At 53.6% G+C, this 25,311-nt stretch overlaps 1 protein-coding gene across 1 annotated transcript; it reads left to right on the forward strand.

The window, feature by feature from the left end:
• Nucleotides 1-320: 320 nt before the first annotated feature.
• On the forward strand, nucleotides 321-9,387 carry NOP53 (NOP53 ribosome biogenesis factor; the record flags this gene model as incomplete). The annotated part of the gene is given in 13 exon segments (XM_082608055.1): nucleotides 321-354; nucleotides 357-660; nucleotides 1,111-1,175; nucleotides 2,996-3,104; nucleotides 3,700-3,899; nucleotides 4,250-4,320; nucleotides 5,473-5,568; nucleotides 6,822-6,926; nucleotides 7,000-7,203; nucleotides 7,895-8,070; nucleotides 8,309-8,375; nucleotides 9,143-9,219; nucleotides 9,327-9,387. Coding segments are annotated over 13 exon segments (1,554 nt in total). The 5' UTR covers nucleotides 321-335.
• Nucleotides 9,388-25,311: the final 15,924 nt, after the last annotated feature.

The following is a 25,311-nucleotide window of genomic DNA, read 5'->3' on the forward strand; positions in this document are numbered from 1 at the left end:
CTCGACATTCCGAAAACTCTCTGATTTCCAAGATTCTAGGTTTGGAACATTGACAGGTCAAACGTTCTGAGATTGGAAAGTCTCGTGTGCCGAATCTGACACTGACGGGTATAACTTTTCTTTTTTAAGAAAGTTAGATTTTTTAAAAATTCAACAACTTAAAAATGATACTCAGATTTAAAAAGTATTCCTAGGCGGTCGGGAAAGGTATTTCGCCTAGGGCTAGAGCTCCAAACGTAGGGCGGACCGGAATCTGCAGAAGAGGGAGGAGCCATTTATCCTTTACCAAGATAGTAGCTTCCCCGCCCCTTTGCGGCTCCAGCCGCCCTACCAAGATGGCGGCCGCCGGAAGTAGGTCAGGGAGGGGGCGGGATTTCGGCATGCGCATGCGCCAAACCTCATTTCCGGACGCCAGAGACCAAGTTCTTCCTTTAACAAGATGGCGGTGGGAAGCGGTGGTGGGGCCCGGCAGTGCTCGAAAAGCCAGGCCGATTCCGGCTTCCTGGGGCTGCGGCCCACTTCGGTGGACCCGGCCCTGAGGCGGCGGCGGCGAGGCCCAAGAAATAAGAAGCGGGGTTGGCGGCGGCTCGCTCAGGAGCCGCTGGGATTGGAGGTCGATCAGTTCCTGGAGGACGTGCGGCTGCAGGAGCGCACAAGCGGGTGAGTGGGGCGGGACTGCGGACAGGTGGGCCACGTTCTGTGTGGCGGGGTGCGAGGCCGAGCTGCCTGGGGGGACTCCCGGGGGCCTGGGAGCTCCTGTCCGGCACCGCTGGGGAAGCCGAGGGATGGACTGGGAACTCCGGGTGACAGCCTGGGGGACTTGATAGGGTCACCGGGTACAAGACGCCCAGTTAAATTAGAATCCAGGTAAACCACACTTTTCTGGTATCAGTACTTACCATGCACCCAGCCTAGTTTAGTGCGTTTTAGGTAGTAAATTTTGCAAACTGGAGGGAGGGGCTCTGGCCTGGAGGGTCCCAGGCGGGAAGATCGTACGTGAATGAGCATAACAGGAAAGCTGGGCCCGGAGAGGTTAAACCTGCACCTTCCGCAGCTTCGTGCCCCTCTCCCCAGCATGTATGGCTGACATTCTGAATTTCTATTTTTCAGTGGCTTGATATCAGAGGCCCCCGATGAAAAACTCTTCTTCGTGGACACTGGCTCCAAGAATGAAGGTGAGAAAGGGTTTTTGTGGCGGGTGTATGGTGATGATTAGTCCTTATTGAGGCTCCCTGAGCCTCTAAAAGGATCTGTGTTAATGACGTGGCTTGGGTGGAAAACACCTGCAAAAAAGAAGTTATTTACTATATAAACAGGAGGACCTGGAATGAACAGAAAGCAAGTTAGGGACTAACCTAAAGAACTCATTTTTTTTTCTGAGGTTTCAGAGAGGTCTCAGTGGCCAGAGAATCCAGTCGGGATCTGCCTTGTTGAGTAGATAATCATAAATCAGGAGGTCTCTGTTAATTTGCAGAAAACCAAGTCAGGGACTTGCTGTAAGGAATCACACCTGTTTTACTCAATAAGATGTTTGTTCTTTAATGAGAACAAAAGGACCGACTTGAATAAGAGACTCCTCTTGACCCGCTTGCTTTAATTTGCCAAAATGCAGGGTCGGGACCTTCTAAAACAAGTGGAGGAGAAGCAAGTTAGGGTTTGCTTCAGTGAGTAATAAGGTTTACTGTCAATACCTGGAAAAACAAGTGAACAATAAGCGACTTGTTTTAAGGAGGGGTAGAAAAGCTAAGGGGCCCGTTTTAACGGGAAAGCCGATAATTTTAATGAGCAAAACGTCAGGCTGCTGTAACAGGATGGCCTTTATGAGCATGTATGAGATCAGGCAAGGGATCTGGTCTAAGGGAAATGAAAGGACCTCTTGGGGGAGAGCGGTCTTTGAGTGAGCAGGTAAGGAAGGGGTGTTAAAGAGGTCGACTTTCACAGGAGTGAGGAGATCTGCTCTGTGAACAGAAGGGTAAGGCAGGGAACTGTCCTGGTGAACAGGAGAGGAAGTAGTTACAGATTCTGCTTTAGATTAAAAAAAAAAAGTGGAAGGATAACAGCGATTGCAGGCTTTCACGGATGATCGCTGTGGAATCGAGATACAATGGACCCTTGAACAGTGCAGGGCTCAGGGGCACTGACATTCCATGGAGTCGAAAATCCACGTGTAATTTGTAGTCGGCCCTCTGTACTTTGGTTCCACATCTGTGGATTCAACTAACTGCAGATCGTGTGTTCCTGTAGTATTTGCTATTGAAACAAATCCTGATATAAGTGGACTCTAGCAGTTCAAACCCATGTTGTTCAATGGTCAGCTGCAATTATTGGGTTGGCCAAAAAGTTGGTTTAGGTTTTTCCATAAGATGTTATGGCAAACGCTGAACGACGTTTTTGGTCAACCCAATACACCTCCGCCTGATCCTGTGAGGTAGGCATTAAACCTCATTTTGGCAACACAGAGGAGGAAAGTCACTTTCATGAGGTCCCTTAGCGAATGGAAGGATGTGGATTCCATCCTAGTATGTTTTGTTCTAGAGTCCTTTTTACTATTAGGCTTTAGAAGTAAAAGCAGAAAATTCTGTTGTGCTAAGAATCGGCCGTATTAGGTCCTGAGTCCAGCTCCCTGGGCCTCATGTCACCTGACCACCTGCTTTCTTCCTTGTTAGTGTTAATGGTTCTGTGGCCTCTTCCCTGTTGCCTCTGGAAGCCCCTTGTCTGCAGGGCTGTGGGTCTGACTCCTCTGTGTCCCCAGCACAGGGCTGCCTCCAGCTGGCCTAGGAAATGGGTGTGGTGTGGGGAGTCACAGCTTGGGCACCCTGGGCCCTGCCCTTGGGGGGGCCTCTTTCCTCAGGTGGGAGCCTGGGGTCAGCCTGGGCCCTCCAGGTCTGTACTGGGATGCAGGTCTCCAGGGGAGCCGGAATGAGGGGAGTGGGAAGTTGGTCTTGGGTAGTGAGGACGCCTGAGGCCTTAATTCTTTCCTTTCTCCCACCCCCAGAGCCGAACAAGAAGAGAACCAAAGGTCAGAAGAGGTCGCTGCTTCTCAAGAAACCCCTTCGGATCGACCTCATCCTAGAGAACACATCCAAGGTCCCTGCACCCAAAGAGTAAGTGTCCCACCCCCACAAGACCCTCCTTCTCCTCTGGTTCTGGCCTCATGCCGTTCTAAAGGATTTTGGGGAGGGAGGGTGATGGGTGAAGGGCACTGGAGGGGAGGATGGGGTCGGATTTGCGCTTTGGAGAGCGGATTGGAGGCGGTGAGGCTGGGGCCAGAGTGCTGTGGCTGGGCAGGCAAGGATGGGCCTGGACGTGGCCGAGGGCTCTGGGGATGGAAGGGAGGGCTGGGTGGGCAACCACGGCCAGGGGATGGGTCAGGCAGGGCTTGGTGACTGACCCCTGAAGTGGGGGTGGGGCGTGGATGGCTGACGGGACGGACAGTGGAGCGACGCTGAGGTTGGTTGTGAAATGGTGTGTGAGGTCCCTGGGAGACCTCCAGGGCAAGGGCCCCAGGGGCTGATGTGTTGTCAGGTCTGGGGCTCAGGAGAGAGGCCTGGGCTGGGGGCAGACATGGGGAGATGGTCTCTGAAGCTGCTGGTTTGAGTGAGGAGGCCCCCTGTGGAGGGAGGAGGTGCTGGGATGCGTGGCGGGGGCAGGGGGAGCCCGCCTCACCTGCTGCGCCTGTGCTGCTTTTCCCCGGCCCAGCGTCCGCGCCCACCAGGTCCCCAATGCCAGGAAGCTCAAGCGCAAGGAGCAGCTGTGGGAGAGGCTGGCAGAGCGAGGCGAATGGCCCCGGGAGGTGCGCAGGGCTCAGGCCCGGCTCCTCCACCCTCCCGCGGCCAGAGCCAAGCCCGGGCCGCAGGACATGGCTGAGCGGCCCTTTTACGACCTTTGGGTCAAAGACAGTGAGTGTCCCTGCTGCTGTGCGCCGTGTCTAAGGGGGGCGCCCTGCGGGGGTCGCTTTGAGGGTCTTCGACAGAGTCAGGTGTCTTGAAGTGGCACCGTTTTCCTGCTCGCGCTCCCCTTTTCCCAGTGGGCCGCCTCCTGCCCTTCCGCCTGTGGTCTCCTCTGCTTTCTGGACCCCGTCCACATGCTCTCTTGCCTGGCATTCGAAGCCCTTTGGGGTCTGAGAGTCAGTCCTTCCCGGGCCGTCTTCCAGTCAGTGCTTCGGTGCCATCTTAAGGGAGGAGGGCTGGGAGGGAGCCCCTCAGGGCCCCGACGTTCCCCCAGCAACTGCCCCTCGCTGCCTCCGCAGACCCTCTGGACCGGCCCTTGGAGCACCAGGACCCTTTTTTCCTGGAGCAGACCAAGAAGAAAGGTGTGAAGGTGAGAATTCGTCAGAAGGGCGTCCTGGGTGATAGGGGTCAGAGCGCGGGGCTGGGGAGCGGTGAGGCCGTAGAGCCTCAGCGTCAGAGCCCGACCGTCCTGTGACCGGGAGCCCCCCTTGCTGGAGCCAGGCAGGCAGTGCCGCCTCCAGGGCACAGAGCAGAGTGGTGGCAGGTCGGTGGGACATGCTTCAGGGAGATGAGGGAAACCTTCACTGGACAGTAAGATGGTACTAAGGGGCCAGAGACCTGGTGTAGCGAGCGAGCCTGCAGAGACGGGAGGGCAGAGTCTCCAGCGAGGGCGGGGCTGTAGGGTGCGGAGGCCCGCTGGTCCGGGTGGGAGAAGGCTGCGGGATCCCACTTTGGGCTATGGGCTTTTATCCTAAGTGCTTTTGCACACGGGAGCGGTGGGGTTGTGCGATGCTCTGAGGAGGTGGGACAGGTGGGGGCGGGCGCCCCAGCACGGGGGTGAAGGGGGTGACCCAAGGCAAGTCCTCGGGCAGAAGCACCCAGCCTGGCGGGCAGTTGGCTGTGGGGCGGGGCAGGGGGCGTCAGGGGCGACCCCCAGCCTTCTGCTGTAGACGGGGGGCCTTTGCTGGGGTGGAGGCCAGCGGGGCAGGGAAGCGGCAAGTCCAGACGGGGAGATGCCGCTCAGAGCTGAGCGTGCACTCGGGTCCCCTGGGGGTTTGTTAAAGTGCAGGTTCTGGTTAGCAGGTTTCAGGTGAGCACGTGGCCCTGCGTTTCTGCCAAGTTCCCGGGGGCGCAGGGCTACACTCTGAGTGTGTGTTAGCCCTTGTCTGCGGTGTCCTGCGCTGGGAGACACAGAACCTCATGCCCTCTGCCGAGCACAGCTGCCCATCTCAGCGATGGCCTGATGACCATACCTTACGGTTTTGCAAGTCTCACCCCTCCCCACCGCTCTGGCGACAGGGACCCTACTCAGGAAAGACAAGCGGAGTCCCTGCGTGCTTGTCCTGGGGTTGCTGCGCCCGCGGTACCAGCTGTCCATCGTTACAGATGCCGCAGGCACCTCCTAGCTTGAAGGCCGTGCGCAGGCCTCTGCCGCCTCCCGGGCCCAGGGTCCCAGCACTTGTAGGAGCTGGAGTCATGGCACTCCCGGGCCTTACCCTGCCTTCGTCTTGTCCTCCTCCAGCGGCCGCAGCATCTCCACACCAAGCCCTCCAAGGCGCCTGCCGTGGAGGTGACGCCTGCGGGAGCTTCCTACAACCCATCCTTTGAGGACCACCAGGTACGCTGCCCCGCCAGGCCTCTCACTCGGTGCTTGGCCACTTGGTTGGCATGCCCTCCCAGGGCTCGTGGTCCAGTCAGGGAGACAGACCTGTTCCCGGACAGTGATGACCCAGAGTGGGCAGGGCTGGGATGGAAGGGCATGCGGGGGAGCGGGGGGCATCAGACCCAACCTTGGGAGTCAGGGAGGGCTTGGCTGGAGAATGGGGCATCAGAGCTGAGACTGGGGGCAGTTTGTTATGGTAAGAGAGGAAGGAAGGGGGGTGTTGCAGTCGGAGGGAGCAGCACGTGCAAAGGCCCAGAGGTGGGCGAGACCGCGGCACCTTTCAGGAACTGTGGGACATAAATGCAAAAGGCTTTCAACTGGTGGCAACAAAACGTGTGACCGAGTAAGCTTTGTGCAAGGGTGAAGGTAGTTTAGCAACAGCAAAAGCTGGTGGCGAGAGTCAGTGCTTACCTCACAGACGTCTGTCGGGTACAGATGTCACGAACAGAGAGGGGACAAACCCCCGCCCTCTGGGAGCTCAGGTTCCTGGAGAGAAATCAAGGTCGCTGAGTAGACGCAGGTGCTCCTGTGAATGCTGTTCAGCGTTGTTCCCCGTGAGACAGACTCTTAGCTGACCCAGGGCGGGGCCATGTCCCTCCCCCGGGAACAGCGTCCGCGGGAGCAAACAGCGCCTCGCCGGCCACAGGCAGGGGAGGCTGCCGCTCACGGGGAGATGTTGTTTTTTCTTTTTCTTTCTTTTTTACCATAATCGCCTTATCAGGATATAATTTCCACGCATGTGATTCACCTACGTACAGGACACAGTTCAGTGGTGTTTAGCATATGCAGAGCTGTGCAGCCATCGCTACAGTCAATTTTAGAACATTTTCATCACCCCAGAAAGAAGGCTAATGCCCATCAGCCGTCACCCGCCAGTTCCCCATTTTCCCTGGTCTCGGGCAGCCACCGCTTCTTCCTGTCTGTGTGCATGTGCCTGTTCAGGGCACTTCGTAGAAGTGGAACCTCCAGTGTGTAGAGACCAGACTGTCCTTTAAGAGGACGGTTAGAGCAGACGTGAGGTTAGGGATTAGAAGCCCCCTTTGGCCGGTGCAGGGAGGCCAGGGAGAGGAGGGGCGCCTGGGCTGTCGAGGGGGGTGGGCTGAGCCCTGGGGTGGAGGTGCAGGTGGGAGGTAAGAGGGCCGGGTCTGTGACTCCCAGGAGAGGCCTCCTGGGCCTGGGTCCTCACCTGCACCCCCGCCCCCTCCCAGACCCTGCTCCGGGCGGCCCACGAGGTGGAGCTGCAGCGGCAGAAGGCAGCAGAGAAGCTGGAGCGGCAGCTGGCCCCGCCGGCCTCGGAGCAGGCCGCCACCCAGGTGAGCCCGGGCCCACTTGCCCGCCCTCCCCGCGCGCTCCCTGCCTTGCGCCTGACCCGCCCCCTCTCCCCAGGAGTCTGCGTTCCAGGAGATGTGCCAGGGACTGCTGGAGGAGTCGGATGGGGAAGGGGAGCCGGGCGAGGGCCAGGACGAGGGGCCCGAGGCTGGAGGAGACCGGGCCACGGGAGCAGAAGCCTCGCCCACAGCCGTCCGCCCGGCCTCCGCAGAGAAGAAGACGGAGCAGCGGCGGCGGCGGGAGAAGGCTGCCCGGATGCTGGTGAGCACCGTGGGCTCCAGTCTGCTCTGCCCAATCCCACAACCTGGTTTCTCCTGCCTGCAGCCTGCTTTTTTGGGGCTGTTTGGGATCCTTGAAGCTCCTTTGTCCGCTGAGACCTAGTTCCTGGCATCCTCCAGATGCCTCTCTGGGCTCAGAGGAGGCAGCGGGGAATGCTGCCCTGGTGAAGGTGTTCGGGGGTGGGGGGTAGGGAGGGTTTATGAACCCCAGACAGAGAAAAACGGATAAGGAAGGTCGGTTCACAAAACAAGCACTGGGCTTCCCTGGTGGTGCAGTGGTTAAGAATCCGCCTGCCAGTGCAGGGGACACGGGTTCGAGCCCTGGTCCGGGAAGATCCCACATGCCACGGAGCAACTAAGCCCGTGAGCCACAACTACTGAGCCTGCATGCCCCAACTAATGAAGCCCACGTGCCTTGAGCCCATGCTCTGCAGCAAGAGAAGCCACCGCAACGAGAAGCCCGCACACTGCAGTGAAGAGTAGCCCCCCACTCGCCGTAACTAGAGAAAGCCCACGCATAGCAATGAAGACCCAATGCAGCCAAAAAGCAAATTTCTTTAAAAAAGAAAAGCACTGTGGAGAAACAGCTGCTGTAACCTGGGAGCAGGTGGAGGAAAAGCCCCCCGGGGCCTGGTGGTGCTCGGCCTGGCCCCTGACCTCGCCCGTCCCCGCAGAGGGTGCAGCAGGCTGCCGTGCGGGCCGCCCGGCTTCGGCGCCAGGAGGTCTTCAGGCTGCGCGGGATCAAGGCGCAGGTGGCACAGCGGCTGGCGGAGCTGGCTCGACGGCGGGAACGGCGGCGGGCTCAGCGGCTGGCAGAGGCGGACAGACCTCGCCGGTTGGGGCGGCTCAAGTGAGGCCCGGGCTGGGGGCTCCCTGGGAGGCTGGGAGGGGCCCAAATCCCCCATCTGGCGCCTTCCTATCTTTGCTCAGCCTGGGCCTCTCCTGGGAGACCATTTCTTTCCCCCAGAATTCCGTGTTCTCAACCCCACTGCCCGGCCTCTTGTTCCCAAGAGGGGTCTTTGGCCCTGTGTCCTGGGCCAGGCTGACCTCCCCCCCCCACCCCGCACCGGACGCCCCGCATTCCCCAGGTATCAGGACCCCGACATTGATGTGCAGCTCAGCTCGGAGCTGTCGGACTCACTCAGGACCCTGAAGGTACTTGTCTGGCCAGGGGGGCTGGGGGACTGTAGGGGAGACGCCCGTGCCTGGTGATGATACCCATCCTTGCTCCCCGTGTCCACCAGGGACTATGGGCGACATCATGGCTGCCCCCAGGCTGGGCTGGTTGGGCTGATGCCTGGGGGCTGAGGGCACAGGGTCCCCCGGGGGTGAGGGGCCGAGTGATGGATAGTTGGAGCCTGGGGCCCTCAGAACACCGTTCCTCCTGGCTAGGTCCCATTGTAGCCCCTGGTCTCCGGGCCCCACTCTCAGCGTCTTCAGTCCCAGAGGGGTCTTCCTAAAGCTCAAAATAGACCCGTTCCTCCCCCACTCGGAGTCTGCTGTGGCTCCCCAGTGCCCCCGGGAGGAAGCCCAACTCCTCACACAGCCACGGACCCTGTGTGGTCTGGCGCACCTTGGGGCTCCAGCCAGCTGTACTTGCAGTGGGCCGACCGTGCACCCTTCTTCTGACCCCACCTTTGCCCCTGCGCTCCCCTGCCGGCCATGCCCATTCCCCCTTCTCCAGCCTCCTTCGTGTTGCTTCTTCCAAGCCCAGCTCAGGGCCAGCCCATGGGCCAGTACCTATCACCCCATGAGCTCAGGGCCAGGCTGAGCTCCTGGTGTACGTGAGGCCAGACTCGGGGCCTTGGCTAAAGGGGGTACTGCAGGGCTGACTCCCCACCTCCACTGGACCCTGTGGAATGGTCAGGGCCCTGGGGTTTCTGCCTGGCACCCGCTGAGGCCTCCCTGTCCGTGTCTCGCAGCCTGAGGGCAACATCCTCCGTGACCGGTTCAAGAGCTTCCAGAGGAGAAACATGATCGAGCCTCGGGAGCGAGCCAAGTGAGGGCCAGGGCCTGCCATGCAGGGCGGGCATCGGGAACCTTCCCGCGCCGGATGGGCGCTGGATGGGCTTGAGGTCGCCGACTGCTCTCTTCTCCCTCCCCCAGGTTCAAGCGCAAGTACAAAGTGAAGCTGGTGGAGAAGCGGGCGTTCCGCGAGATCCAGTGAGTGGCGCTCCCCTTCTCCCCAGTGGTCTCCAGCGGTCCCGGGGCCCCTCCCAGACCCAGTCGCTGTGGCCAGTGATGGAGCGATGCTCCCTTGGCCAGGCCCAGGACAGGGTCAGCCTGCCAGAGCCACCTGACCCCAGAGTCGGGCCAGGGAGGGTCCCCGAGGGGAAATGGAAGGGCCCAAACCGGAAGAGGGGGTGTCACGTGGATGAGGATGTGGGCCCCCCCAACCGCCGTCCACCCTTAGCCTCCCCTCTGTCCCCAGGTTGTAGCTGCCGCAAGATGTTGGAGCCCCCGGCCTTCAATAAAGCACCTTCTGACCAACACCTCAGGCCTCGCGTGTGACTTGTCTCCCTCCTGGGGGCAGCTCTGCCTGTCCCCCTGTAGCACACAGGGATGTGGGTACCAGGGCCTTCGTCTCCACCGAAGGCTGGTGGGAAGCCAGGGCGTGGCAGAGGGCCTGTCCAGCAGAGGCAGGGGCCGCCACCCCGGGAGTGAGCAGCGTCTTACAGAAGCAGGCAGAGGAGACAGGCGTGTGCTGCTGGGTGTGGGAGAGGGGAGGGCTGCACTTGGGCTTCTGGTGGGGAGAGGTGGCTCATGGCACTGCAGTGACGGGGAGGCGGACCTTGACCGCAGGCACCTTGACTGCAGGCGTGTCACATTGTTCAGAGCAGCAGCTGACGTTTGCTGCCCGCCTATCCTTTCTCATCAAGCCCTCAACAGCCAGTTTAAGAGGGCAGGAATTACCTATCCCCGCCCCGCCCCCTTTTTCTTTGGCATGTGGCATCTGTTACCTGACCGGGGATTGAACCTGGGCCCTCTGCAGTGGAAGGGCAGAGTCTTAACCACTGGGCCGCCAGGGAAATCCCCGTCCCTGTCCCCTTTTTAAAGGTGAGGAAACTGAAGTCCATGAAGAGGTTGATCCTCCCCCCCACACACTATAAAGGACTTTTAAAAACACTTATTCTATAGGTAATAAAGGACTGTGGTCTCACTGTAAGTCATTGATACGGTTCATACACATACCAAAGAAACATGACCATCACCCTTGACCTTTGCCCTCCTTTTTTTCCCCACCCCCTCTTTTTATAGAAGGGGAAACTGAGGCTCCTGAAGAAGTAATTCCCTCAGTGTTACAGGAGGAAGGAGAGACCCAGGGCAGAGAGGGGAGAGGTGTGTTTGGGTTTTTGTTTTGTTTTCTAATATGTATTTATTTATTTTTGGCTGCGTTGGGTCTTCATTGATGCGCGTGGGCTTTATCTAGTTGCGTTGAGCAGGGGCTGCTCTTTGTTGCAGAGCACAAGCTCTAGGCGCGTGAGCTTCGGTAGTTGTGGCGCGCAGGCTCAGTAGTTGTGGCGCATGGGCTTAGTAGCTCCGCGGCATGTGGGATCGTCCCGGACCAGGGCTCGAACCCATGTCCCCTGCATGGGCAGGTGGATTCTTAACCACTGTGCCACCAGGGAAGCCCTGCCCTCCATTCTAATCCTCTGCAGAGGTAGCCGGCCCTGCAGTTTGCTCTGAAGTGTTCCGTCATGTTCCACGTGTGAGTCTGTTAAATTACATACGTATACAGTGGAAAATAGAAGTGTTTTAATTTTTCTGTGTCTCGGATAGGATCATACCATATGTGGTTCTGTAACTTGCCATTTAGTGCATGCTGGGAAATTTATGTCTGTGTAGGGTGCGTCCTCATTCTTTTTCACAGCTGCAGAGAATTCCGCTGTACGACCCTGCTGTGATTCCACTCACCCAGGCCCATATTGCTCCTGGTGAAGCTGGAGGGGATACCTGTGTACCTGTGCCATTTCACATGTGTCTGTAGGACAAGTACCTGCAAGTGAATCTCTGGGCTACAGGGAAAGTGTATCTAAAAGGTCATTTGGATCCAGCCAAAATGCTCTCTGCTTATAGGAGCCCCCACCTTGTTTGCTCATAGCTTTACTACGGTGTGGTCTCACTATTTTTATTTAATCGTGCATGGTTACCAGTAAGGTTGAGCACCTTTTCATATGATCACTGGTGGTTTCTTCCATGCTGGTTCAAATCTTTGGACCATTTTCCTCCTGGGCTGTTTTCTTGTTTGTTTATAGTAGCTCTTTATTTATTATGGATCTGAAGACTGTCATACATGTCACAGACATTTCTCCCAGGCTCTTCCTTTGACTTTGTGCATGGTATCTTGTCAGGAGTGTCCATTGCTTTTAGTTTTCTGTTAGTCTTCCTCTATTTTTTATCATGGCCTTTAGGCAGGTTGCTCCAGGACAAGATGTTTATAAAAATAGAGCAGGCAATTTATAAAACAAATGGCTGAAGGGAGAGACTAACGTCAGAGCCTCCTCCTTCCCCCCACATCACAATTTAAGGAACTGTTCCTGCTGTTCCTCCCCCTCTCCCATGTTAAAAAGGACTGTTGTACAGACAAGAAAACTGCAGTGTGCGTGTGTGTATAGGGGAGGGGGCAGAGGTTGGTAAGTTGAGGTGCAAATGGAAGCCACTTAGTGTCTGCTAAAGCCTTAAGCCCCAGCCTTTGACCCAGTAACTTCATCCTGGGAAGGGAGTCTGAAGGAAGCTGCTGGAAAAAGGGAGGAAACTCTTAATGTCCAGAGATGGCCAGCAGAGCATCTGTCAAATGCTGGGATACCCGGGGGATGGAGTGGTCCCAGCTACCCGAGGGCAGATTCTGCCAGCCGGGGCATTAGGCAGAGTCCTCAGGAAGTTCTCACTGTTTAAGGTCCTGGGGAAATGCGTCTGTTCCCCTGTGTGCAAAAAACACGGGGTAGCAGCAAAGACAGGTTTGTGGGTTTCCCTGCATGTCAATTACATTTCACTTCTGATTTTTACATTAAAAGAAAAAAATTTAAAATGCTGAACTCTAGTTAAAGATTTGCAAGCTGCAGTGGTGCCCTGATGTCTGCAACTTCTTTTTGAAATGCATAAAATAAAAGGGATGAACGGACAAGTTCAGGGAAATGTTAACGGTAGAGTCTGGGTGCTGGTGCATATGGGTGCTCCCAGAAAAACTCGCTTGCCTTTACTGTTTGAAAATCTTGCTTATAATTATTGGGAAAAAGCACATTGGGATTTAGCGTGATGCTGATGGAGCCTTAAGGTTCAAAGTCAATTACTTGCACTGGTCCTTTCCAAGGTCCTACACCTCCTTTCAAACTTGTAACTTACTATTTTTTCCTGTAGCGGGTCCCCCAAATTGTAAAAGCTTCAGACACCGCAAAACCTGAATCTGCCCAATTGTGGTATTAAAAAAAGTGAATTACCCACCAGTTGAGTGATGCCTGAATAAATGATAGTGCATCTATACTGCAGAGGGAGCTAGAGCTGGTTATTTAAAGGATGGAGGCCATCTGTAGGCAGCAGCCTTAAATTGTGGTTAAGAGCATGGACTTGGGAGCTAGAGTCTTGATTTCAAATCCCAGCTCTGTTACATACTAGCTGTGTGACCTCATGAAGGTTACTTCACCTCTCTGTGCCCCAGAGTCCCCATCTGCAAAATAGACATAATGATAGTGCCTACTTCATTGGGTTATTCCAAGGGTGGATTCTGCACACAGAAGTGCTTAGGACAGGGGCCTGGCACAGAGTAAGCCCTAGATGAGTGTATTGTAATGTTAGAGAAAAACAAAAATGGGGAAAAAAAAGTGTGGAAACTTGCAATCTGTGCCAAAGACTCCTCACACATGCTCTTACCTTTTGACCCACTGATTGCACTCTTGGGAACATGCCTGAAGGAAATGGCCGGAAATTTGGGGAAAAGCATAATACAGAGGCAGGTCAGTCAGAGCGCTGTGTAGAATGGAAGGAAGCGTGGTAATGGCCGTGGGGTGGGCCTGGCCACTCAGGGGAGGGAGGCCTTTGCGGCCACTAACCCAGGGGTCGGAAACATGTGTAATAACCGGAATGTGTTTATGTTCTGCTCCTTTGTGGAATAAAGCAAACAGGATCTGCCCCCATCCATGCTGGGGTTCATTGAGCTAACTCTGTGCCCAGAATCTCTTGGGCGGGGGATTCCAGGGGATGCTTTTTCCATCTTCAGCCTTTTTCCAGCTTTCCCAAACTTTTTTAAAAACAGGAATTCAAAATATGGACATAGATGCCTTGATGTGCTGTTTGGAAGATTAGGAACAGAAACAGTCCAAATATAGACAATGGGAAATGGGTTTTTATAAGTGAGATGTCTACACAATGGGATATTTCATCACCATTTAAGGAAAAAAACAGCTTTGGGGAGAATATTTTTTGGGGGGAAGGGGAGGAATTTTTAATGATTGGGGAAATACTTATGGTCTGTCTCAGAGAACTGTTAAATGGGGAAAGGATCATGACTCTGACTAGTTTAAAAATGTAAATAAACACATAGGCAGAGAAAGGCATTTGGGAAGATGTACACCAGGGTTACCAGGGACTACGCTCGGATGGTGAATGATGCTAGATTTGTATCTTCTTCCTTAAATCTGCTTTTATGTATCTTCTCCACTTCACTGGGGCAAACCCTGGGTGGGCTTTGCCAACCTCCACCCACCCTCCTTACAGCAGGGGCTGGAGGCAGCAACTACATTTCCCAGATGCCCTCGCAGCTGGATTCTAGGTGTAGAACAGGTCCCAGCGGTTAGAGTCCCTCCAGAGACATGGACAGCAGAAGTGACCCCAGGGTCACAGCCAGTACTGGGCGTTCTTGAGCCCAGAGGTTCCCTGGAAGCAGGTGGGTTCTGTGCAGCCATCCTGGGCATTATCCCTAGAGCCTGCTGCCCCAGACTCCCCTGGTTTTGTAAGCACCTGATTCCCTGTATTAAATCCCTTCCTGTTTAAAACACCTGGAGGGGTTTGTAGTTAGACTCTGATCCCTGCCCAAGATGCATTGTTTTTACGCTCAGGAAAGTAATTTTTAAAATTCTAAGGGCTTTCCAAGGTCTGCAAGAAACTAAACCATTTCTGTGACGTTTTTGCTGTGTTCATTTGCCATGAACAAGAGATGTTGGCCCAGAGAGGGCAAGGGGCTTACCCAAGACCACACAGTTGCTAAGAGTCAGGGGCCAGGCAGAACTTTGTCCATTCCACTTAGAGAGCCCAGCCTTCCATGAATGAGGCAGGAGCACAGGTAGATAGATGGCTGAGGACACCTCCAACCCTTTGTGCTCACCTGCCCCACAAGTCATGGTGGGGGGAGGGGGAATTGAGCTATGGTCTAAAATCCTCCTGTGACCCAAACTCTGGAGTGACACATTAAGTCCCCCAGGCCAAAAACCTGGCAACATCGTGGATTCCTCCCTTTCCTTTAATGATAATGTCATTTAAACAATGAATACTTATTCCATAATTAGAAGGCTGTCTCTGTCCCCTGTCCTTGTTCTGGTCCCAGTGTGACAGGCATTATTGTGCTCTCCCAACCTCTTTTTTTCTTTACCATTGAGGAATCTGAAGCACAGACAAGGGGAGTGACTTTTCCCAGATTTGAGATTCTACCTGGGTCATGTCCATTCTCCCTTCGAAAGAGCTCTTGCATTTGTCCCCACCCCCACTTACCCACCCAGGTACTAACTCCAAAATACCGAGTCCTCTCCTAGTAATTGACATTTGAGCAGAGACTGGAATAAAACAAGGGAGGCAGCCATGAAGATATGACAGGAAAAATTGTTTCCAGGTGGAGAGAACAGCCAGTGCAAAGGCCCTGGGGTTGGGAGCCTCAGGAAGGGCAAAGAGACCTGGGCACCTGCAGCCAAGTGAACCAAAGAGAGAATGTGGGAGGTGAGGCCCATGATGCAACCTGAGACGACATCATGCAGTGCCATTCAGACCATGTGAGGAGAGAGAGTCCCTCTGGCTGTGGTTGGGGAACAGACTGTTGGGGGCAAGAGATGAAGTGAGAAAGCAGCTGCAGTAGTCCAGGTGGGAGATGACGGTGCTGGACTGGGGTGGAATCAGTGGACGGGAGAAGCAGTCAGGTTCTGGATCCATTTTGAAGGTGGAACACGCAGATTGGCTGAGAGGTTGCTCGTGGGCGTGAGAGGGTGGAGAGAGACCAAGGATGACACCGAGGATATTCTGGGTGGAACATTTATTTGGATGGAGGGGGGTGCTCGATGAAGAGATGGGACATAGATGGTTTGGAGAACACAGGTTCCAGGAAGTAAAGCACTAACCCGTTCCTGGCTGGTGAGGAGAGGCAGAGGGAGAGAGAGAATGAGAGAGAACTGAACGGATGGAGGGGGAATAGTAAAAAGCTGGTTAACTGAGATGGGGACAACTCAAGTAAAAGGGGGTTTGGGGCAGAGAAATTCGTATTGAATTTTGACCAGATCAAGCCTGAGTTGCCTATTAGGCTTGTAAAAGGCAAAGTGGCGGAAGTGGCCGGACCCAGGAGTTCAGAGGTCCAGTCAGGGAGAGACTGGGACGGTCAGCAAGTGGGTATTGGTGGCATTTGAGGCAGTGGAAGCTAAGTAAAAGCAGGAGGAGAGGAGAGGGGGGACGGGAGAGGGAGGGAAGGAGGAGTGGAAGCGGGCGGGGATCAGCAAAAGGGACCCAGGAAAAGCGGCCAGACAGGTGGGAGGGAATCTGGGCTGCAGAGGAACCCCTCCCACGAGGCTGGACGTGCCCCAGCAGGGAGGAGGGCTGGCCAGGAGGTCGGGTCCGGGATGCATCGCTGAGAACTGTCCTGGGGATCCAGGGCGGGGACGCCCCTGGTGCCCATACCTGGAGCGGTCTCGTGGCGCCGCCCGTGGTCCTACGTGAACATTAACGTCCCCCTCTCCCAGAGTGTCAGGTGCGGACCGTCAGATGCAGGATCTCGGAAGTTCTAGGCCCTAGCGAGTAGAGATGCTGGAGAGACGGTGGCCGCCAGGGGGGCGCCGAAAGCCCACACCCGGAACCAGCTGGCCTGGAGGTTCCCAGGTGACCCTAACTCCCCCTCACCCTTACTCAAGACCCCTCAAAGGACCACATGGCAGCAGGCGGGATAAAAGCTAGACACCCCCCTAGGCGAGGGGCAACGCTTTCTGAATGGGTGGAGCAGATTGGAGGCGGGGGTCGGCAGGGGTCCTCGACATGGAGAGGTGATGGAAGGGCGAGGGCCAGAGGGACCACAGGAGAGACAGGGATCCTGCCATGAAGGGCGCGTGTAGATCCCGGTGGGGGCGAGGGCAGGAGGGGCGGAGACAGGTAGTCAAAGGTTTTTGTCACTTTGCTGTAGGCAAGGCGTGTCAGGCCTCACCTCTGACTACTCCCCTGTCCCACCTGCCCTGTACCTTCCCCCATTTGCCAGGCAGAGACCTTACCCAGAACCCCTAGGGGCTGGGAGGCATCATTTCAGCCCATCCATCCATCACTGGATCCATCTATCCATCTATCAATCCATCCATTTCCATCCACTTGTCTGTCCCTTGGTCCATCCATTTATCCATGCAACCAAACATAAAGAGTGCATGCTGTATGGTTTCGTTTATACGAAGTTCTAGAACAGGCCAAACTCACGTATGTATGGTGAGAGAGGATTGTGGTGACCCTTGTTGGGTAACTGACAGGGAAGATGCGTGAGAAAACTTCCTGGGGAACCGGAAATGACCTGTATCTTGATATGGGAGGTGGTTAAATGGTGTTATACATGTGAAAATTACACTGAGCTGTAACTTTAATATTTGTGCACTATACTGTGTTTAAAAGGTAATTTTTTAAAAAAGGGGGATGGTCAGGGAAGGCCTCGCCTAGGAGATGACGTTTGAATAAACACTCCTGTCACCAGCACCACTGAAAGATCCAAGGCTTCTGCAGGTACCGTATTCCTCAGTGTAGCCCGCACCAAAATACTTGCCCTAGTTCCTTGGGTACCATATTCACTAGAATATGTCACACGAGAGTCCCGCCTCTTACCGTTTGCACCTGTGTCGGTGGCTCAGTAGGCCCCATGTGAATGAAAGAGGCCTGATGGAAACTCGGTGGGACTTTGGACAAATCTGCCTCCAGTGGAAGAAGAGCCTATAAGCCCTACTTTACAACATTTAAAATTGGAAATATGCCCTTTCCCTTTAAGGATGTAAATTGGCTTCTTATCGGCCAAGGTCCAGTCTGCAAGGAAGTGAACCCCCTGCCCCCATTCTCCCCCCTCCAACTTGCCTGAATTCTAAGCGCCTGGTGCTTGCCTAGAAAGAGATAAGAATTATCACAGGGAGAGGAAGATAAGAATTCTCCTGGTGTTAACAAATGACTTAGTTTGCATTCCTGTTTCACAGACATTTAAAAAAAATACATTTATTTATTATTTTTGGCTATGTTGGTTCTTTGTTGCTGCGCGCGGGCTTTCTCTAGTTGCAGCGAGAGGGGGCTACTCTTCGTTGCGGTGGGCGGGCTTCTCATTGCAGTGGCTTCTCTTGTTGCACAGCATGGGCTCTAGAGCACACGGGCTTCAGTAGATGCGGTGCGTGGGCTCAGTAGTTGTGGCTCGTGGGCTCTAGAGAGGCAGGCTCAGTAGTTGTGGCTCGCGGGCTTAGTTGCCCCGCGTCATGTGGGATCTTCCCAGACCAGGGCTCGAACCCGTGTCCCCTTCATTGGCAGGCAGATTCTTAACCACTGCGCCACCAGGGAAGCCCCACATACATTTTTTATACTATTCAATTGTATCCATTAATATAAGAGACTCTCTAATAAGCTTACTAAATACTTTCTTAAAGATGCATTTATCTGACAAGTATTTACTGAGTGCTTGCCGTGTGCCACTCACCACTTTAGATGCTGGACACATACCAGGAGGGAAGAAAAAACAGAAAAACACAGAGTGCACATTCTAGGCGGGGGAGACGGCTAACAGCTTAAAAAAACAAACAACAAAAAACTAAAGTAAGATACATAGAATGTCAAGGGCATAAGTGCCATGAGAAAAAGGGGGTACAGAGGGCTGGAGGAGGTGTTGCAATTTTAAATAGGGTGTCAGGGAAGAAATGACATTTGAGCAAAGATCTGAAGGAAGTAAGGAAAGAGCCCTGTGACTGTCTGAAGGAAAAGTGTTCTAGGCAGTGGGAACAGTAAATGCAAAAATCTCTGAGGAGGGGACTTCCCTGGTGGGCCAGTTGTTAAGAATCCGCCTTCCAATGTTGGGGAACTAAGACCCCACATGCTGTGGGGCAACTAAGCCTGCCCGCGGCAACTACTGAGCCTGCGCACTCTGGATCCCATGCACCACAACTAGAGAGAGGCTCACGCGCTGCAACAAAGATCCCGCGTGCCTCCACTAAGACCCAACGCAGCTAAATAAATAAAAAGATAAAACAGACAAACCCCAAAATCTCTGAGGTGGATACATGCTAAAATGCAGACAAACCTCGAAAAAGTTATGCTAAGTCAGACACAGAAGATCATGTAGGGACTTCCCTGGAGGTCCAGTGGTTAAGACTTCGCCTTCCAGTGAAAGGGTGCATGTTCATTCCCTGGTCAAGGAGCTAAGATCCCACATGCCTGGTGGCCACACACACACACACAAAAGCATAAAGCAGAAGCAATATTGTAACAAATTCAATAAAGACTTTAAAAATGGTCCCCATCAAAAAAAAAAAAAAACTTTAAAAAAAATCACGTATTGTATGATTCCATTTACACGAAATGTCCAGAACAGGCAAATCCATAGAGACAGAAGGTAAATTAGTGGTTTCCAGTGGCTGGGGGGAGGGGGGAGTGGGGAGTGACTGCTTAATGGATACAGGCCTCCTTTTGGGGTGATGAAAATGTCTTGGAACTAGATAGAGGTGCCGGTTGCACAACATTGTGACTGTACCAAATGCTTCTAATGTTAAGTGTTAGATTAGGTGTATTTTACCACAGTTAAAACACACACAACTCCCATCTCCCATCGCCACCATTTCCTATAAGAAATGATGACAAGACCATTTTTTAAAAAAACAGGATGTACTCTGTGAATGTACCAAACGCCACTGAATCGTACATTCTAAGATGGTTAATTTTATGTGATGTGAATTTAACCTCAATTTTTAAAAAAGGAAAAAAACTCCACAAAACCTCAAAAAACTCTGAAGAAGCGTGTCAGTTTTGTTCTGGGAAGAGCAAGGAGGCCAGAATAGTTGGAGCGTAGTGAGGAGGGCATAAGATCAGAGAGGTAAAGAGGGGGTCAGAACATCTGGGCCTGTGGTCCACGGTGATGACTTTGGGTGATGAAGCCGGGAGTGAGCAGACGCTGGTGGGGACCGGCGCCCCCTGGCGGCCGCGTAGGGAACAGGCTGTGAGGGAAAGTAGGGCAGAGCAGGAGCTCCCCGAGTCCTTCCCGGAGGTGGTAGGGTCTCCAACAGCGCCCGCAGGTGGAGGTGCAGAGGGGTGGGTACATCCGGGATACACTGTGAAAGTAAATCCATCAACACTGACTGATCTACAAAGAAAGAAACCAATGGACTCCAAGTTTTTGGTTTTTTTTTTTGCCTGGTCTGGAGTTGCCATTTCGAGATGGGGAAGACCGGAGAAGGAGGGGCCCAGAGGTGGGGTGGGCGAATCAGGACCTCAGGTTGCTGGTGCCCGTTAGGCGCCCAATTGTCGGTGGCAAGTAGACAGTTGGATGTAAAAACCTGGCAGTCAGGAGTGGAAGTATGCATTTGGAGTTTGCATTAATTATATCCCAAACCCGTGAAAAATGCCCATTCTCTCCGTACCTAGTGCAGTAGAGTAGAAATTTCATAAAGAGATTCCTGGCAGCCCCCTCAAGCCCACACACAATGGAACAGCGAACAGCGTGGTGTGGTTTGTGTTTTAGACTTTTTCTTTTGCGTACCCTCCTCCCTCTGGGTCTGACCAGGGTTACCAGTTGTGTCAGGGTCCCCAAACCAGCCCCGTGTTCAGGAATTTGCTAGAAGGTCCTAGAGGAGTCCGTATAGAGTTGATGGATTGATTTCTTTTGGCCGTGCCATGCGGTTTGCGGGATCTCAGTTCCCCGACAGGGATTGAACCCGGGACACAGCAGAGAAAGCCGGGAATCCTAACTGCTAGGCCACCAGGGAACTCCCTAGAGTTGATTTATTATAGTGACATAGTAGGACACGCAGCAGATCATAATGGGAGAGTCTGGAGAAATCCGCGTGCAAGATTCCTTATGTTCACTCCCTCCCATGAGGGCTCACCCTGAGCACGTTTCCCCAGCAATGAAAATGCAGCAATGTGTATGCAATGTTTCTGCACAGAGAAGCCCATTAGAGGGACTTCCCTGGTGGCACAGTGGATAGGACTCTGCGCTCCCAATGCAGGGGGCCCAGGTTCCATCCTCGATGGGGAACTAGATCCCACATGCATGCCGCAACTAAGAGTTCGCATGCCACAACTAAGGAGCCCATGTGCCGCAACTAAGACTCGGTGCAACTAAATAAATATTTTTTTAAAAAGTTATTGGTTAAAAAAAAAAAAGAAGAAGTCCATTAGAGACTCAAGACCCAAGTGTTTTGGAGAGGCTATTCACGTAGGTACCCTCTACCCAGCATATACTCAAATTCCAGACTTCCAGAAGGCAAGCAGACATCAGCAGCATAAACCATATTGTTTTGTACAGTCTAGGCAGACTGAGCATTCTTATCTTTAGGAAAGTTTCATATCAGTGGAGGAAAATGTTTATCAGCCCATTTCCCCAATGCTAGGCGAGGGCCAACCGTGCATGCAGACTTTTCTAAGGCTAGCAGACCCAAGACTGCTATAGTAATTGCTTCTGGCACTCTAGCTCCCTCACCCCCTTGAGGCCTGCCGGTTGAATCTTTATCTCTCCAAGAGGCCAAGTGGCAGTGATGGATTTGAACAAGATGAGAAGCCAGATAAGAAAAAAAAAAAAAAGCATAAGCTCTAAAAGAAGATCTAAAACCCTTCAACTTCTCTAAGAAAATAGAGGAAGAAATTTTAGTGACCTTAGGTTTGATGTAGATACCTTATATATGACACCCAAAATGATGAAGTATAATTAAAGGAAAAAATACACTGGACTCATCAAAATGAAAGTCTTGCTCTTCAAAAGACACTGTTGCAGAAATGAAAAGGCAAGCCACAGACTGGGAAAATATTTGCAAAACAGATATCTGACAAAAGACATATCTAGAATATATAAAGAACTCTTACAATTTAATAAGAAGAAGACAACTCAATAAAAAATGGGCAAAAGATTTGAGGAAATAGACACTTCATCAGAGAAGACATAGGACTGGCAAATAAGGGCATGAAAAGACTTCATTAATATTTAGGGAAATGCAAATTTAAGTCACAATGAGATACTCCCCTAGGTCCATTGGAATGTTGAAATTAAAAAGACTGATTCTCCCAAGTGCTGGCGAGGATGAGGATGAGGATGGAAAACTGGAACTCTGGCACCCTGCTGGTGGGAATATGAAATGTTACAACCACTGTGGACAAGTTTGGCAGTTTCTTAAAAAGTTAACCATACACCCACCCTCTGATCCAGGGCTTCTACACCTAGGTATCTACAAGACAGAGGAAAGCAGGTGGCCGTGCAAAGACGTATGTGCATGAAGATACAGAGCAGCTTTGTGAAAAACTGAGGGAGCCCCCCAGGCAGGACCAAGCCCTGAAGTTCACGGGGCTCCCGGGACAGGTCTCCCAGCAGGCGCTGCTCTAATTGCTAAAACCTTAGGCCTTGGGACGGGCTCGGGGCTCGGGGCAGCCAGCGCCTAGTGGGAGGGCGAGGCTCAGCAAGGGGTGGACTCGCCAAGGCCACCCAGCCAGGTCTGGCTCTTGGGACCTGCAGGTCCCACGTCAGCAGCCCCAGCGAAGCTGAATGTGAGGAGGAGCGAGGGGGTAACCCCAGACGGCAAGGGGCACCCTGAGGTCACTGTCCCGCCCCTCACATCCCCGATGGAGGGCTTCCCCCAACCCCCGCCTGGGCTCAAGGTATCTCGGTTCGTCACCGCCCTGGCCTCCTGGTCCTGTGTGTGCAGCACCTGGGGGCTGTTGGCGAAGATGAAGGTGGGGTGCAGCACGGCACCGTGCTTGGTCTCGGTGTGGGAGATCTGGAGAAGCCGAAGGCGGGCGCCCATGACAGAGGCCTCGGACCTGCTCTTCCCGCTGCCAGGTTCCCTCCTCCTCGTCAACTCAAAGTCCCCTCCTCCAGGAAGCCCTCCCTGACCTCCTCCCAGGCTGGTCAGGTGCCCCCTTTGGATGCCTCCAAACTTAGCCCCGCCCACTCTGGGTCTTCTCCGTCTGGGGACAACATATATCAGGGTCTCGGTGAATGTTTGTTGAATGAATGAATGAAAGAGTGAATATTACTAAACAGTTTGGACCTGTCTAGAGGGCACTGGGGGGCCCATAGAGAGGAGTGACAGGGTCAGGTCAGTGCTTCAGGACACGCTCCAGGCTCCCTCTCAGGCGGGGGCCTCTGCACATGCTGGTCCCATGAATGGTGGAGTCAGGGTCCTCCCCAGACAGGCCCGGTCTGCGGAGGGCTCAGTGGTCGTCCCTGGGGTGGGAGTGGGGCACACACGGAGGAGCCACAGCCTCAGGGAGACCCTGGCCCCGTTCAGAACGACAGTCAGATGGGGTGCCCCGCCGCTAGCTTTACCTGCATCCAGGTGTTGAAGACATTGAAAGCGTGATGGGGTTCCGGGTCACTCTCCAGGGCCACCAGGTTAGACACAGAGCCTCGGGCAGCATCTTCCCTGGGGCAGGGATGAGGCAGAGGCTGGACCTCCTGGCTTCTCAGAAGTCCAGGCCTCCTTCAACCCTTGGAGCTTTTGGGGGTCCCTGACAACTCCCCATCCCACCTGCCCCACCCCACCTGCCCCACCCCCTTTTCTCCGTCTTGCCGACAGGAAGGTGGTTCAGAGCACGGGCTCCACAGCCAGACAGCGGGGTCATATCCATGCTCTGTGCCTGGTGTGACCTCATCCAAGTACCTCAGTTTTCCCATCTGTAAAATGGGATAACACATTTCCTGCCATTTAGGCCTGAAGGAGGCTTTTGTTTCATTGTGTATTTACTAACAGAGCTGCCTTCCCTGATCTATTTACAAAACTCCCCAGCCCAGCACTCCCTGCCATCCTTCCTGGATTTATTTTTCTTCCCAGCACTCACTATGCTCTAAATAAATAGGAATCCTTATTTATTTATGATTTCCCATGTCCGTCTCCCTGACCATAACATGAGCCCCAGGAAGCAGGGACCATGTCTGTTTACTGCGTGTGCCCGAGCCTGGGCGAGGGTCACTGTGAGGTTGTGAGTGGGAGCCTCCATGTGCTGTGTGATTGGGCTGCAGTGTCTCTGCCTGGGTGTGTCCCTGGGGTGGTGTGTAGTTGTGCAATGGTGTTCATGCCCAGATGCATCCAAGTGAGAGTCTGTCTGGGAGACTGGCTGGGTTATTGGTAGGTTAATGGTGTGTGTGTGTGTGTGTGTGTGTGTGTGTGTCCGTGGGCATTACTGATCATGTCTCTGTGTGCAGCTGTGCGGTTGTGTATCAATGTCCGTGGCCAAATTCAGCAGTGTGTGCTCTGTATACAATTGTGTGTCCCAGTGAGCGGGATCTCTGTGTGAGCTGTTGTGTCTCTGTCCGGATACATGTGTGTTGTGTTATTGTCCAGGGTACAGTTGTGTGTTCTACCACGTGGCCGGGTAGAGGCGGCAGCCATCGTGCGTGAGTTGCGCACTTGGAGGTGTAGTTGCTGTGACCCTGGTTGCGTATGGGCTGGGCTGTTGGATAGGGAGAGCCTGGTGTGCTTTTGTGTCATTGTGTAGCAGAATAGAGGTTTGTGCTGTTGCGTTGTGTCTCTGGCTGGGCTGTGGTTTGTCTGGATGTGCAACTGTGTAGCCAGGTAAGGGGGAGAGCTGTGTGTTACCATTTGTGTGTGTGTGTGTTTGTGTGAGAGAGAGTGAGTAAGGGATGGATTCCCAACCCCAGAAGCATGACTACTGCTTCCAGCCTCCTCCGCTCCTGGGCAACAGAGACCTCTTTGTTCTCAGTGGCAGAAGGGGGGTGTCTCTCACTCTTCAGGCCCTTGGCAAGTTCTCAGCCCTAAGCCCAGTCAACAAAACAGCCTCTGAGCATCTGCCCTGTGCCCAGCCACTTGCTGGGTGTGCTGAGAAAATGTCAGACCTGGGACAAACAGAGTGGTTGGGGCAGTGATGGGGGAGCCCCACGGGGACCCTGGCCAGCCTGAGGGGTTTGGGTGACCTTCCTTGAGGACGGCATTGTTAGAAGATAATTTTGGGGAAGAAAGGGAAAATCATGACTCATACAGATCTAAAAGTGAACACATGTTAAAGATTTCACTTAACACTGTCAGGTGTTATAACTGGTTCAAAGGAAAATCAACAAACAGACGCATTTATAGATCAGGAATATTGAAACAAAAATGCAAATAGAGGCAAAACATTTGGGGGGGTCTTATGGTCTGAATGTTTGCGTTCCCCCGAAGATGATGGTACTAGGAGGTGGGGCCTTTGGGAGGTTCTTAGGTCATGTGGGTGGATGAGATTAGTGCCCTTATAAAAGAGACCCCAGAGACATCCCCTGCCTCTTCCATCAGGTGAGGACACAGTGAGAAGGCGGCAGCTATGAACCAGGAGGAAGGCCCTCACTCAGCCATGCTGGCACCTTGATCTTGGACCTTGAAGCCTCCAGAGCTGGGAGCAATAAATTTCCGTTGTGTATAAGCTATAAACTGTAGTATTTTGTTATAGCAGCCCAAACGGACTAAGGGAGAGAGGGTTGTCCCTCCACCAGACAGAATTCATTTGCATGCCTGTACTGAAGAATTATTTTGTAATGCCGTCACTTATCTACAATTTATGGAGTTGTAAAACAGAACCCCATAGAATCAGATAACTCTGAATGGCTTGTTACAGGCTGAATTATGTCCCACCAGAATTCATATGTGAAGTTCTAACCCCCAGTACCTCATAATGTGACCTTATTTGGAAACAAGGTTGTTGCAGATGTAAT

Source organism: Mesoplodon mirus (genome assembly GCF_964341445.2).
Source record: "Mesoplodon mirus genome assembly, chromosome: 19".
Taxonomy (NCBI): domain Eukaryota; kingdom Metazoa; phylum Chordata; class Mammalia; order Artiodactyla; family Ziphiidae; genus Mesoplodon; species Mesoplodon mirus.